This window comes from Pezoporus occidentalis, unplaced genomic scaffold (genome assembly GCF_034315485.1).
Source record: "Pezoporus occidentalis ecotype Australia unplaced genomic scaffold, CSIRO_AGI_Poc_V1 ctg55, whole genome shotgun sequence".
NCBI lineage: Eukaryota > Metazoa > Chordata > Aves > Psittaciformes > Psittacidae > Pezoporus > Pezoporus occidentalis.
The window spans coordinates 4329517-4345672 of NW_026915888.1; the positions used below are offsets into that span (position 1 = coordinate 4329517).

The window sequence follows — 16156 nt, forward strand, 5'->3', positions numbered from 1 at the left end:
ACTGATGGGTATGCAGAGCTTTTTACTTCGGCTTTAGTCAGCCTTCTCCAGGGGAAGTGTTTCAAGTTGACATGCCAAGGAAGCACTCAATGTCTTTATGAATGACCCCCTCCCTTTTCCTGTGAAGAAGAGGAACCCTTCCTGATCCTTGGGTAATCTTTGTGTTTAAGACAACTCAGAAAATAGACCCATGATTCAGGATTCTGCTTCCTATTTGCATACTTGTACCTACAGCACATACACACGCACGTGAAACGCAAACCAATGGCTGTCAGCACCGCAGTCAGAGGCTGCAATTTCATGTCTCGCAAGACGTTCAATGAGACCACGCTGCACACAGTCAATACAGTTGCCTCGGGGGTGAATTTCCTGAGCTGTTCAATTTTTCTCCTAACAAAGAGCTTCCTCTCTGTGCAGGTGCTGCTTGGTTGCTTGTATTTATTACTTGCCTATTCTTGCCTTTTTTTTAGGTGAAAGCTACACTATTGCTTTGTATTACCTCCTATTAAAGCCTTCGTGTCACGTGAATGTTTTGTGGGAAAATAAAGGGAAGTTGAGGCTGCCTTCTGCTCTGGGTCTGCCCGCTGCCCAGATAACAAACAGGCCAGCTGCACGAAGGAATGATCTTCCCTGCTCAAACCCCAGGTACTTCACTGGTAAAAACTGGCAGTGAGCAACTGGAGATGTTTCCAAGGGGATTTACAGCAGACAGGGGCTGCGCGCTCTTCAGCGCTGCACCAGCCAGCGCTGGGGGCTCTGACGCCCTGCGGGACTGAAGGAGGCTTTGCCCATTTGAGCACGCTGGCGTATAAAAGGTTAGAAACTGCGGACTTGGGAAGCTGGAATTAGAAACGCTGAAGAAGGAGGATGATCTGGAGCACAGCAGGAGGCAGAAGTGTTGGGAAGCTGAAGGGGAGGGGAGGTGTGAGGATGTGAAGCAAGGCGAGGAAGCGGAGGTGGGGAGGATCGAGGTTGTTTTGGGGGTGAACGGGGCTGGTTCTGGGATGAAGGCTTTGAAGCACCATGAAAATAAGAACTGCAACAAGATGGCTTTGGCCACCTGGGGCTCCTGAACAAAGCCTGCTGGCATGAAGAGCTGCACAGAAATATACAGCTGACTTCCACCTTCAACCTTCCTCTTCTCTGCTTCTACTCTTTGCTGGAAAAAATACCCTTTATATTGATTTTCTAAGTACCGATACTTTCAGTTTCTGTGACTGTTTCTGTCACAGCACATGGGTGTGTAGACAGAGGTACAAAACAGGGTTTTGTAAAGCCTGGATGACCAGCGTGCACCGCCAGCTTGATCTATGTACTGACAGGTGCCTGGCAGCTATTAGTAAAAAGGATATTGCAGAAACAAATTCCTTTTACATATGTTCCTAATAAGAAAAACGCCTGTAAGAGACAAAGCAAATTATTTGTTCCTTCAAGTGCATTCTAGAGCTAACAGATACTGGAACAGCTCCTGAAAACATGCACAGTATCAGGCCAGGTTGGATGGGGCTTGAAGCAACCTGGTCTAGCAGGAGCTGTCCCTGCCCGTGGCAGGGGGTTGGAACTCGATGAGCTTTAAGGTCTTTTCCAACCCAAACCAGTCTGGGATTCTACGATCTAATCAGAAGGATTAAGGCTGGGATAATCTATGGAACAATAAAAATGAAAGCAGAGGTGAGCCTTGAGGAATTGATTGCAGTTTTTCAGCCACAAGCCTTCTTCCATTTTTAACATTAATTCAGCTGATGTAAGATGTGGCAAGTTGCACCACTGACCAGAAAGAATTACTGGGTTGATTTCTTCATGTATCGGTACTTCTGTGATTTGTTTAAGGACGTGCAAAACCTTGGCTATGATGTATACCCAGCTGCCATACAACATTACTCTCGAGGGATACCCAGTGACCTTATTTCCATTAAGGATACAGACGATTATTTGTTTCAGCTAAAAGAGTCTGGCTCTAATTGGGAGTGCAACTCCACACAGACCAGCTGGGAGCCACGGAGAGCCCACGCAGCCCAGTGCCCTGCACTTGAGCTCATACTGTCTCCTGGTACCCTCCAGGAACAGGCTCTGCTTCCCACACAACTGACATCCCTTCCCCTGGTGACAAGCAAAAACTGCGATACGAACCCAACGCTTCCGATCCCTCCAAGAGGTTCTGCACTTCCACGCAGCTCCCTATTGCATCCAGTGGGCTTGGAACTGGGAGAAAGTGCTGCTTCTGAAGGACTGAAGGGTGGTTTGTCTTTGTCAGCACAGCCTTGTCGCCAGTGAAACCCAGTGTGCAAAAACACCAGCAGAAAATGAGGCTGATTCACTTCAAACTACCCAGTAACGCTGCATGAAGAAGGCATGAGACAGGAAAGCCTGGAAGGCTGTAATTGAGAATGGCATCGTTCCACAAGAGAGGAACTGTGACCCTTTCGGAGACACTGAGAATATGCTCAATATGTAACTATACTGTTCTGCACCCCTCTGACACTGAAGTGAAGAATCACTAAGGTACAACCCAAGTTCATTGTAAAATGGCCACTTATGCTGCCCCAGACTCACAGATCACTTACTCTGCAATACACACTACAGCTACACCATTAGTTTTCCATCATCCCTATTTCCCAGAATGATTTACCTCCTGTGATTAAAGAGAAATCTCAATAACCCAAAGCCACACACATGCTCCTGTTACCTGGTTATCCCTGCAAATAACGTGCATGGACATGTATGTAGTTTAGCCTATACTGCTTACAGGAGAAACTGAAGAACTACGATAACCTCGCACACAAGACGTGTATCACGTTTCACACACAGTTTTACACACAAACCAGCTAACATTAAGCTTAAAACTCACAAACGCGACAGATCTAATCACACAGACAGATATCTGTACAGAAACAGGGCAAGTGAACAAAAACAACAGCGAAAGAAAATGACAGAAACAAAACGCCAAGACAACAAAACATCCTTTTACACTGAGTGAATGGGAGCATTTTATAAATATAAATGCAATCTATGCTTCAGATAGTACACCATTATCAATGCTATTTTCTATGAAAAGATCAGTGATACAATGGATGGGATTTTCCAGGAGCATTCTAACTAAAGCACGGATTCCAGCCGGATTAAGCAGACCGGTTTTGGATGTGGATTTCCTACTTCTAAACAGGAAATTCCTCACGCCACGTCTTACCTTCCACAGCTCTCTTGAAGAACACTTTGCAGCTGCCACAAGTTAGAACCCCATAATGACACCCCGAGGCCTCGTCAGAGCAGACAAGACAGAGCTTGGGAGGTGGTCCCGTAGTTGCTGAGGTTGTGGATGGAGAAGAGCTTACATCTGATCTCATTCCAGGGCTACAGGGAAAAAAAGGCATAGAAATACTTTAAATTAAGATCTACGGGATACTGGCAAACAATATTCCTGACTGCAAGAAATGGACTGCCCTCATCCCCAGCTCTGCACACAGACTCTGGAAGAGTTAAACACTGAATTCCACAAAGCAGAAGGAAAGCTGCATGGATTTTTCATGGCCTATTTGACTAGGTCAGGATTACTTGCCTTACACGTTTCTGAAGCCAAGTTTCTTGCACAATTACCCTAACCTTTAAAATTGACTCTTAAAACATGCTTTTATTCCATATTGTTTTCATTACTGTCACATTCACTGCAGCCTGCACAGAGTCCTACAAGAGCTTCATTTCCAGTATCATCACAGAGTTTTCTACTGGGATATTATTACCCCAAAGAAGCTGTGCAAATTAAGCCATATATGGGTATAAATTCACAGTAATAAATGATCATTTCACCCCAGCATTTTAGGAAAAGAACGTGTATTCCTAATTTGAGGAGCTGGTTTTCCTATGTAAACAAAGAGGCCATTCCCAACCGAAGGGCTGGTTCTCTAATGAAAGAATAAAGGCTGTTAGAGCAATAAATGATCTGTTGTAACCACCTCTGAGCTGCTTCCAATGGTAAGGGTTGAACCAGCAGAACCAGCGGTGGCGGTGAGGCTCAGAGCCTGATGCTCTGCAGCGCATGTGAGCAACACAGCCCAGACCTGCTGAGGGCTGCCTGCGGTAAGGTCCATCTTGTTGGCTTTATCTGCACCATTTTAAACTGCCATTCCTATAGTGTATGCCCAAAGCAATCCCCACAGACAATTCTGTCCAACAGGGCTCCAGCCATTTCCACATGAAGCTAGAAAACAACACCTCTTTTTAAGACTTTGGTGCCTTTACCCAAAGGCTCTCCAGAACATCCACGTTCCCTGATGGGGGCCGAACATTTGCACATGGGCTGGCTTCGGCATGGAAAATTCCTCTTCCTTTCCTCAAGAAAGGCTGAGCGGATTTGGTTACGCATTTAAAGAAACCAAACTCACAGCGCTCCAACGCTCACAAAACCCTTGGAATTCCAGCCCAAATGAAACCTCTCCTGTCCCTGGTGCGTTGGTTCTGACCAGGAGGGAATTGGTTAATAAAAACAGGAGTGGGAACCTTACCACTTGAATACAGAGGGATAAAATCAAACCAAAACAGACGTGCCAGTGAAGCCCACACCTTGACACATATGGAACCAGAAGGCAGAGAAAAGGGAAAATTGCTTGTGTTGGGGGAAATAAAGCACAGGCATGCGGAGACCTCAGGTACACATGGACCTCCCTACAAAACAAGAAGCTGGTGTGTGATAGGGGAGAAGGTGATCCCTGTCTAAGCTGAGTAAGGAGGGCTGAGCAGAAGAGCGAAAACCAGACAAGAACATAGAAACAGCCCCACCATGCTGGAATAGCTGTGAGAAGGCGAAGGGTTAAGATGAGAGCAAGGATGGTGTGAAGGCTTCAACAGGAAAGACTGGCCAGGGAATGAAGTAAATGAGGCAACCTTAAGGAAAAGAGGAGGAAAAAAGGCCACCCAGGGAAGAACACTCCTTTTCAGGACTTGGGAAAAAACTCAAATCCAACACATCACTCCAGGGTGTTCAGACAACATTTGTGAACTGCTGCAACACTACTTCTACACCATCACTCTACAGAGTCAGACAACCAGCATTAGGTGGCCTGTCAACAGAAGTGGCAGTCCCCGATTGACTGTAATCCTGTTTATGATCCATATGATGGCTTTTCGGTGTTTTCCAATTCATCTGTCTTCTCTAAAGAGCAGAGCACTATAATAAAACACTAGGGTTGCACAATCCAGCACTCAACATCCAAGTAATGGCAGAATGTAATTTAACCCAGTCACATTTATTTGATGTCCTTGCAAACAGGCATCTTTAATTACATGTTCATCCTAATTTCTACAAAGCACAACTGCCTTCCTTGGAGCAGAGGCACTCGAGGAATGATGTAACGATGGAAACTGCCACCACACGGCCCCATCTCCTCCCATGAAGACAGAAGCTAATGGCTATGGATTTGCAGGTTGCTTCAATGAGGCTTCTTGTCCTCATGGAAGCTGACAACTCAAATCTACTTCTTCTGCCTCCACAAAGCTGTTCGATCAGGACCATGCAAATACCATAGAATACTGGAATGGTTTGGGCTGAAGGGACCTTAAGGCTCATCCAGTTCCAACCCCTGCCACGGGCAGGGACACCTTCCACTAAAGCAGCTTGCTCCAAGCCCCGTCCAACCTGGCCTTGAGCAGATTGCTTTTTTCTGTTGTTTGGTTTGTTGTGCTGCTTTTGATCTGTTTTTCCCCAGCTCATTGATCCATTTGGGAAAAGGAATTAAACTGTTTCTCCACTCTTGTCGTGTCATATGCAGAGCCCTCCTCTCCCCATTAAATCAGTAATCACTGGCCAATCAGAAGCTACTCTAAGTTGTCTTATTTTTTCTTTTTCTTCCTTTTCTTACACTCAAAATCTCAGTTTACACACTGAAATACAGGCTGGGAGCCTGCGATTTTAAATAAGGAACATATAACTTGAGAGCTTCATTTCATTAACATGATTAAATCCAGAAAAAGATGGAGACATCTTTCTGCGCGGAGTTTTGAAGACAGCTAATTTAGATACAAAAATAAAACTCTTTATACCTTACGCATTTCTGACAAGAGCATTTTTAAGGAAATATTCATCAACTGTCATAGAAACCATGGTAGTGCCAAACACGTTCCACTGAAACTGTTCAATCACCTTTAATTTTTAAACAGGGCTCATTTTCTGCACCAGAACCATAGAAAATGTCATATGAGAAAGAAAACAGATGATACGACTTCCAAAACTAAAAATAAATTATTACACTGATTAATAAAGCAGTAGCCAGCAATCTAATCTGGGCTCCTGGCATATCTTTTCAAGCCTGGCTATATCAGATAAGGCCAATATTTACTAACTGTGTGGAGAGCTGCCAGACACTGACAGTCCCCTGGTTGTGTAAAACACGATTCTGCCTGCCTGAGACATGGAGAACAGAGGGATTATAGTGCATAAGGACTCCTGCAAGAGCTACACCCAGCTGGCTGCAGGTTTCATATAAGTCTTTACCTAAAGTAAAAGACAAACAACCACTTCCTAAGGAAGAGGTAAGGGAGGGAAATTACACTCTGAGATAATAGAATAATGAAAAAGTTATCGTTATTTGCAGAAATGTTTTTAATCTCCAACCCCACTAAAGTGTGATTCTGACCTAAACACAAGTCAAGCAGCACCGATGAGAGAGGAAAAAATAAATCCAAATTTTAAGGATTCTAAATTTGCAAAAACTCAAATTAATTTTATTTTGGGAGGCACAGTGTTTGTTTGAGGGTCCTGAGCTCCATTCCCATGTGCTTTCAGACACTACAGACAATCTAGTTCTATTGACTTGCATAGACAGATTTATCACTGCCAGTCAAGGAACTGTGTGGGGGTAGGCTGGAAAGACTTAAAGACAAGAAGATGCAGGCAGAGGCACGAGCTCTGCAGAAATCAAGTTGTTTAACCAAAGCCATGTCCATGTTAATCATTCACCCGAGACTTTCAAACCAGGCTCAAGGTTCAAACTTACATTAAGTCAGGTGTGGAAACGTTTATGGGGATGTGGTTTCCCCTTCCTGGCTCCCCTGCAGGTCCCATTGTCCCCTTCCCGGGTCCCAGAGGCCAGGGGACACATCGAGACACCGGCACCATGTGCCTCTGGTGAGGCTGTTCCAGCCGGACACCGATACGGTGGCCATCAGACTCACAGCAACCGGCTACGAACCTCCGAGCAGGAAGATGTGTGTCGTTCTTCTCTCCTTGCTGTGAAGTATAAACCTTCCCCGATACAACCCAGAACGTGCTCGCTGAACCCACTAACACTACAGTATTACTTAGAAACATGTATTACCTCCTTGTGACTTTCTATTATAAAGCCACAACCCCTCTAGTGAACCCCTCCAGCAACAAGAATTACTGTCATTTACGCTCTAGGACTTGCAACTCTCCACCAGAGTGTGAAAGCTCGGAGTGATGAGCGTTTCTGTCTGAAACTGTGCCCACCTCAGCATGGTGCTGTTGAAGGGTAAACTTGTTTTAAAAATGCAATTTACATTAGCACCACTAACAAGTTCCACACATGCAATGGGAATGTGGTGAACAGATTTCATCCCTGGCAGTGCTCAAGGCCAGGCTGGACACAGGGGCTTGGAGCAAGCTGCTCTAGTGGAAGGGGTCCCTGCCCGTGGCAGGGGTTGGGGCTGGAGGAGCTTTAAGCTCCCTTCCAACACAAACCAGCCTGGGATTCTATGATTAGAAGCTGGTTAACAGATTCAAACCTAACTGCGTTTAATGCAAACGGCTGTGAGCTTAAGATGAGAGCAGCAGCATCTCAGGAAACCTGTGGGTGCTCATCAAAGCAGCAGCTCTCAGCTTTGCAATTGCCACCGTCTTAAAAATATCTACCCTATAGAAAAGGTCAGGGGCAATGTATAATACAAGTTTGTTTCATACACAAGGACAAACAAGGTACTCCCTGGTGCTATTACAAACTGCAAAACCAGAAGACTTGCAACTGGCTCCTAAAAACCTCTAAGAAAACGCTTTTCACATCCAACTGCCAACTCCAAGGAAAGAAATGGATGCAGTATGTCTAGGGTGGGAAGAAACTATATTTGACTCAGAATTTGGCTATATTTATTTGACTTGTCACTTAGTAAGACTATTCATTTTGCTCCTACTTCTAATTTAATGCTCAAGCACGAACTGCACTCAGTCATGATACACCCCAACCACAAAACACTGCACACAGTGAGTCCTGGCTCTCCAGCCTAAGTCGCCTTACTATTGAGCTAACATATTCTTAACGACGAGTTACTTATCTGTCTGAGTAGTATGACCAAGCCAACAGTACAGACCCGATCCTCAATGTCATTGCCATCTGGCCCAGTCTTATCTTCCAGCAAGGAGAACAATGCAAACACTCAGCTGCACACACCAACTGATTACATTTCTTGAATTGCTTACTTATTTCTTTATGAACTACAGAAACTACTCATTATTGTTATACCCTCCTAGGCAGGAAGGTAGTTTTCAGTTCAAGCAGGAAAAATTCTCTAAACCAATGCTATTGACACCATCCTTGTCACGACAATGTTTGTATATTTGCCAACTGAAAATCGGTTCAAACCCACATTTTGCTGGTTACCACTGGTTCCGATGGTGTCTTCTGCCTCTTGTAATGTGCTCACTGAAGTTTAAAGAGACTGAAAATTGGTGAATCCCAGCGTTTTCCTCCCAGGCTGCCCTAAGCTCCTGCAGGCACATGCAGGGCGTGCACAGCCTGGCTGTTATCAGTGAGCATTAAACACCCACAACTTACCCAAAGGCAGAGGGGTCCTGGGGTGCAGACTCCAACGCTCCTGCTGCCTGCCTGCAAGCACAACACACCCACAAACCAGCCAAACCAAGCAGCCCTCCAAACAACTCGGATACAGAACCCACCTATTTAAGCTTTTTGCACTTGAACAGAGAAGTGCACTGCTTTGTAACAGTGCTGCTCTGGATTACAAGCATGTCCCCTGTAACAAACTGAAGACCTGCTACAGATGACAGTGTTTAACCAAAGCCTGTACATAAATGCACCCAGTACCACTGTTCTACAGCCCCTCTGAAAGCCAAAATGACCAACCCCATTTCCATGATTGGGGATCCAGGTAAATGCTGTATCGTGACTTGATAATCCAGGAAAGACTGAGCTCAGAACAAAGTGACTTCATTTTACATCAAGGAAAGTCTTTACATAAATCCCTTATGGAAAATAACTTTCAAACTTAAACAGGGAGACTGAGCTGAGCTCTTGGGCAGAAGCTCTTCCCTGGGAGGGTGCTGAGGCGCTGGCACAGGGTGCCCAGAGAAGCTGTGGCTGCCCCATCCCTGGCAGTGTTCAAGGCCAGGTTGGACACAGGGGCTTGGAGCAAGCTGCTCCAGTGGAAGGGGTCCCTGCCCGTGGCAGGGGTTGGGGCTGGAGGAGCTTTAAGGTCCCTTCAACCCAAACCACTCTGTGGTTCTATGATTCTGTAGCAGAGCTTCAATGACAAGCGTATGATTAAGAACAGGTTTCACAGGGAGCTTGTGTTTCCCCACTGAGGGCAGAAGCAGCAGGGACTATCATTCCAAGCCTTGCTGTTTCACGTCCCATAAATTATATTCTATTAAATGAAACCCACCCCAATCCTGAGCACAGGCGAATCCCAGCATTACATTAACGAAGTCACCTGCGGAGATTCCCAGCAGCGTGCGAGGGACGGAGCCCCGCCACATCAACCAGCGCAGGCTCCCGATGGGCACCGAGCCCTCTGACGGCTCTCTCTGACCCTGCAGGACATTGATTCCCGAGGCCCAGGCCCTGGCGCAGGTGCCCCGGTGCTCTCGGGGGGGAACCGGCCACGGCTGCCCCTCTGCCCCACTCTGAAATGGCGTCTGCTCCCATTTTAGAGCCGCACGGGAGCGGGAAAGAAGCGCTAACGGCAGCGAGCGATGCGACTGCTTTTCTTCCCCCCTTCTGGACCCTCTCCAGAATGTAAAGGTTTCAAGGGCACAGGCAAAGCTTTCTTGGAATGGATAAATGGTAATTGATGTTGCAGCTGCAACCTTAGCTGCAGCTCCTGGGATTTCAAATGTACTACAGCCCTCAAGTATTTATGACCAGAAGACGATAATTAAATTCTATGTTCTAAACTTTTACATTTATTACAGCGCTCCAGTAAAGCAGGCAAAAAGCCTTACCTTCAAGGGTAGGGCTTACTGTTCATAGGAATGCATTTATGTGTATTTTTCCAAAGTGGCTTTTTTATTTATGTTTATTTTTAACTTAATTGTGAGTCCTCGTTTCATAAATAAAGAGGCAGGGAAATAAAAACAACGCAAGAGTAAGACCGAAGCCGGTACCTTTATACTTAAATAAAAGCTTCACACAAAAATACAGACTGAAATCCAGCCTCATTCTTTATGCTTTGCTGGATAACAAAACCTGCATTTGATCTACATCTATTTACAGACACGTTGGGGATCACTATTTATGCACTTGACTTTCAGGACCTCAATCTCGCAGATACATCCAGCTTTCTATGCATACATATGTGCTCTGCATTCACAAACTAAGGTGCAAGCAGACCCTGATTACACCCTCATTGAGAAGGCTGCAAGACTGACATGCACGCAGCAGAAGACAGCTCAAAAATCTAATAGGAAATAGGTGTTTTTTCCCCCATTTTAAGCACATCACACGAAGTTGCTCCCAGTCTCTGATGCAGCAAGCACCGTCTCCCATCTCAGCAGCCACCGAGCTAAGTTCTACCAGGGTGCTGCTTCCTTGGAGCAGTTTCACTTTCTGAGCCTTACAAATGATCCAGGAGCCAGCGTACCCTCCCCAAATTACTATCCTAACCTACTAATCCTGTACCACACTCAGCTCACTTGCCAGCATGCTGAATTCAGCAAGACTGCAGAACTCCTCACAGAGGTATTCCGTCGTTAGAACAGCCCCACAAGCTTAGACCAGCCCCAGCATTTTAGCTTATCCCATGCAGTCAGCACATATCAGGAAAGTATTTTACTCCTTATTAAAGCACTCTTACTAATGTTGTAGCAGAGGAACCGGACTTAAAATATTAAACAGGATTTGTTCCATTAATGACCTCAGTGTGAGCTATGTACACGGCTCTGGCCATCCCAACGCGAACGCCTGTGTCAATCACAGGACTGCACTCAGAGCCTGCCAAAATGATGTTGCTAGGAAAGAAGGCAGGAGACATCTGGAAAGCTGACTCTAACGTACATGGAAAAATATTAATGGAACTGTAAGAAAAGCAGTAAAAGATTAAACTGAACTGCAACAGTCCCAGAGCAGGTATTTTCAAAGCTGCAGGATAAGCCTCGTGCAGTCAAACTGAATCACAAAGCTATAAATAAACTTAGACTGGTAATTAGAAAGTTCATTTCTGCTATTTTGAAAACACAAATCAAGACTCCCCTGCTGCCAGAGGAACCCTCTAACAGTCATCGGACACTGATTTTTATAGATGCGCACAGCCTGTGCTTGTATTAACACTGCATAACCATTTCCTGCTGTGCCAAAATAAAACGCACAGAACAATTAAAAGAAATACAGATCTAAACACAGCAATAAAGCCCTAACTCTGAGGAGGAGGAAGAGGGAAAGACAGAAACAGAGCAAGAGAGGCAGAAAGGAACGGTTCTTCCTTAATTCCTTCTACAGACTTCAAGGCAGCTCTGTTTAAAAGTGGAACTGATACTAGAAGTTGAGGTGGTAAATTCTTCAGTGCAGAAACTCCATTTCCTTGTCAGCCTGTATGAAGCCTTGCACAACTGCCTTTACCCCTGGCATGGGCTTTCACACTTTTTCGTCAATGAAAAGAATACATTTACATGCAGAGCAGTTTATTATGGAATATTAACCAACGTGTTGCATTCTGGGCTCTGCTTCAGTGGAAATATATGGAGAGGAGGGATGGGGATGTGTGCCAATTCTAGGTCTTGGCCTCAGTCCATTTGATGTGGGTCCAGGATGACTTGGTTGACTGTTGAGTCATAGGTTGGTTCGATTGACATTATTTCACATTTGACTAGTTATTGTTCTTTAAACTTTGGACAGGAGTCCAGAAGCTCAAAACACACCAGTGAACCAAAGAGAAAGGGGCCAAAGCAGAGCTTAAACAAGATTCTTAAGCAAGAAAAACATTCTCCTTAACAACATCTCCTTTTAGCAGAGGGAGCTAAAACCCCAAATCCCACCTCACAACTTAGACATCTTCTGTTTACTACCGAATACCTGTAACACACAACATGAACTGCAGAATTCCTGAAGAAGCTCTGAGGCACCATTAGCACGAGGGTGGGAAGGAGAAGCAAACACCTCCCCTCCAACACAAGTGACCCAGTGAACGAGCACTGCATTCTTCACAGCAGTACCCGTGGCATTCCTGATGTCTCAGACCATGAGTGCCCAGGCTGTGCATTCGCTTCAGCCAACCCTCAGCCTAAAACCGAAAACATTTTAAGCCCCAAAGCTACTGTTCCAGCACTGAAGGCAGCTCATAAATACTGGTGCAGGTTTCAGACCCACTGGTGTTACACATGGGTGTGCTCAGACACAAACTTGTCACACAGATGCACTGTGTTTAACAACAGAAATTAGCGAAGGCTGATTCCGCAAAGTGTCTGCTTGACTTCGTTTTCCCATTGCATTTTACCTCAATCTCAGATAGCACAGATGCTTTCAGGGGGTTTTCATCCCTTTTGAGGGAAACCCAATGTTCTATCTGCTTGTCTTCAGAAAGCTGATCAGCAGCTAAAGATGGGCAGAGGAAGAACTCGAGCTGTCTAACAAGAGAAGGGAGACTGGGCTTTGTTACAAGAGCCTAGCAAGGAGGGAATCAGCTTTCATGAGCTTCCAAAGGCATGAAAACCAACCAAAAACCAGTAAAAACATCCTATTTTGGGTACTTTGCTGGAAGACAAAAATACTGCTGATGATTTGGAGAGTTTAGTCCCAGAGAAGGATGACTGTGAGATGCTCTTCTTAGGGCTGAAGGCCAGAATGGAGGTTCAGTGCCAACTTAGCATGAAGGATTATGTAAGATGCTACCCCAATGCCTGTGGGTTATGCTCCCCACTTAGTTCATGAGCAGTAGCTTCATTTGGAAGGGTGAAGGTTCTTTCCTACTTTAGAGGGAACAGTAATTCTTGCAGGAAAGATAAGGAACAAATTCAGAATTCGTGGTGACTTGAGAAATGAGAAAGCTGCTGAAGGGCAAAGCACGGCGATGGCACACATGGGAAAGGCTGAGACCTCCCGCTCTCAACACTATCAGAAGGTTTTCCTTGAGGCTTTATCTTTAGGTTCTGGTGCATTTTATCATTCAGAACCAGCTCTCTGCGTACACAACGGAGTTTAGCACAGAGCACATCCATCTAAAAGGTGTTTTCCAAAGTCTCGCAAGCACTTTTAACACCCTTTGTAACCCCATCCCATTTCATTCCAACTGGCCTCTGGTGTGTTTGATAAAAGGAATACAAATGAAAGCCCTCTTCCCTACACATGACCAGGAAGAGAAGCACGCTGTAATTCTGTTTACTGACACAAAAGCAGCCTCTAAACTTGTGTAATATTTTCATAAGGACAAGCAACAAGTAGTACCCCAGACCTGTGCAATGTGTATACACTCTGTATGTAATTTTCATGGCACTTTCAAGTCAACTTCATTGAATTATCGAGTAAAGTGCTGTAATTACTTTTGTCAACACTGTTAAGCAATTACAGACACAATTTCTGCTAGAACATGCACACGCAGTGGGTTATTATCTGCTTTTATTTCCACTTGGCATCCATGCCACACACTCAAGACTATCAAGATGTTTCATCACATCCCTCTCGTTGCACACTCCCAGACTTTACAAGCACGTCTTGTTTGGGTTTGCTCCCCCATCATACTTGTAGGTCTCGCCTCCTTCCTCCTGGACTTCTCCCGCTGTTTTACCCACTTTCCTCTGTCCTCTTCCTCTCCCACTCCCTGTCAGATGAAGGAAGCTCTATTCCTTCCTTGCTGAACCACACACAGTTTCCTGGCCACATTGTTCATCTCTGCCTCTTTGTGTATTTTCTCTTCCTGAGCAGCCCTGGGAACCCCTCCCAATTTAAACTCCATCTGTAAACCTCATTAGCAGGCTGTTTACCTCTCGCACATAACTAGCATGCAGTGACTAGTCAGACAGTCCCAGAGCCTGTGCACCCCTGTCTCCACACCACCTCTTTTCTCCAAGAGCATCTTGCATGTCCTAAGGACTGCTCCGTGCTGTTATTTCAGGTTCAAAGCAGCAGGAATTAGAACATCCTCTCAGTAAAGCATTAAGAACTTTCCTGGTTGGAAACTATGTTTTGTTTTCCTGAATTTCAGTGCTCATTACAACTACATGCACTCTTATAAAGGTCCTAATGCCCACTATAACTCACTTACAACCCACCATTATCTTTCAGTATCTTTCACTGCCAGTGTGGTCACTCAGATTTGCCAATAGAATAGGTCACGGTATCTCAAACTGAAAATTTTAACTATGATCGTTACTTAAGATTTACTTAACACAGGACACATTGCATTCACACCTGCAGTAAGTTTTTAAGCCATCCCTGTTTAGTCTACAAACTGTTCCAGTAAGAGAGCTGCAGTATTCCTCATGGAAAATGGAAGGCTGTTTAATACTCAAGTATCTTGTAAGGCAGAATTCACTGCATGATCATTTCAGAAGAGGTGGGGAAGATCCATTTCAACCAGACCCTGCTGTGGTACAACTTTCCTTTACCTACTCTGTGCTCCTCTGCATATGCTGATGCCCTGTCCCCAGGTACACCAGAGAGGTGTACCCAGACCTATGCCACGATCGGAAGGGGACTCGCACCTCTTGTACCCCACAGCATCAGTCATCTGAGTCTGGCCTTGGTCTGTAAGTAAAATCCATGACTGATACTTGATCAAATTGTTCAGCAAACTTCAGAGCTGCACGAGATTCCCTCTCATGCCTCATACAAAAGCTGTTTTAGCCTTGCACATCTTTTCTGAGCTTCAGATAAACTAGTTCAGTAACAAAGCATCCTTATGGAACAGGAAAGCGGTTAATCTGCTTGTTTTTAACAAAGGGTAAAAAGCAAAGAATCACACAAGCTCTCAGACACGTCAACAAAAGCAGCATTCCGAAAGTAGCTGGGATGAGCCTGGCTCCTCCAGAGCACTGTGTTCACTCAGTCCAGATTCTCAGTAGCCCCTAAGAGCAGGTAATTACCAGAGGATTACTTTGAGGTGAAATAAGTAAGAGTAGGATCAAAGACACGCATTATTTCCAGTTTGAACATCCATCTGTTACACTACAGAGTCTCCGAAGTAAGGCACAAGCCCAACGTTTCTGTTCTGTCACTTCCATGTTTCACCTGAGGAACATTAAACAAAGTCAAATTGACAAACAAGAAAGTTGCCTCATAGGAACCAACTGACCATGGACTGCACACTTCCCTCTTTGTTGCAGTAAGGTTGTGGTTAAGCCCAGGTTTAAACAGGGATTCACTCCACACAAGTTCCCGACCGTGCATGGGATGCTGCTGCTGTTGCATGGTGAGGTGTCATCGTGCACTGCTGCTACACTGGCCCTTCCCAAGGAAAAGGAGCCTGCGTTATGGAATCAGCCCACAGTACACAATGGGTTTGGCTTTTGCTTTGCCAAGGGGGGTTTCCTCTATCTAATATACTCGTGGCAATACAGTAACAGGATCTAGCTGAGAGGGACAAACCAGATCTTGAAAGTCACAATAGTATCCGAATCATGCAAAATGGACACAGTGCTGGTGTCCCAAATGACTGCTTTTGAAAACGTACCCGAGATGGTGTCAACACATAAACCCCTGCCACAGAAAATGAGAAACAACTAACAGACTCACAGAATGGTTTGGGTTGGAGGAGACTGTTAAAGGTCATCCAGTCCAACCCCTGGCACGAGCAGGGAAAACACATCCTAAGAATAACATCTTGAATAAATAAATAAACTCATTAATTTAGGGTCAGACTTGGAGTCCAAATTGATCTCAGCCACCTTCAGGAACCACAGGAGGTACAGCAAACACTGACCTAGTCAATACAGGGCAACACTTAACAGCGAGGAATAATTCAAGCCTGTTTCTAACTCCCACTGCCT

General features: G+C 45.2%; 1 protein-coding gene across 1 annotated transcript in view; it reads right to left on the bottom strand.

Annotated features, from left to right (window-relative positions):
- The window catches only part of NR3C1 (nuclear receptor subfamily 3 group C member 1), a 62477-nt gene that overhangs the window by 24306 nt on the left and 22015 nt on the right, over window positions 1–16156 (bottom strand). Inside the window, exon 3 of the mRNA XM_062638179.1 lies at window positions 3188–3351. Within this exon, the coding sequence (XP_062494163.1) occupies window positions 3188–3351 (164 nt within the window). The remainder of the gene's footprint in view (window positions 1–3187; window positions 3352–16156) is intronic.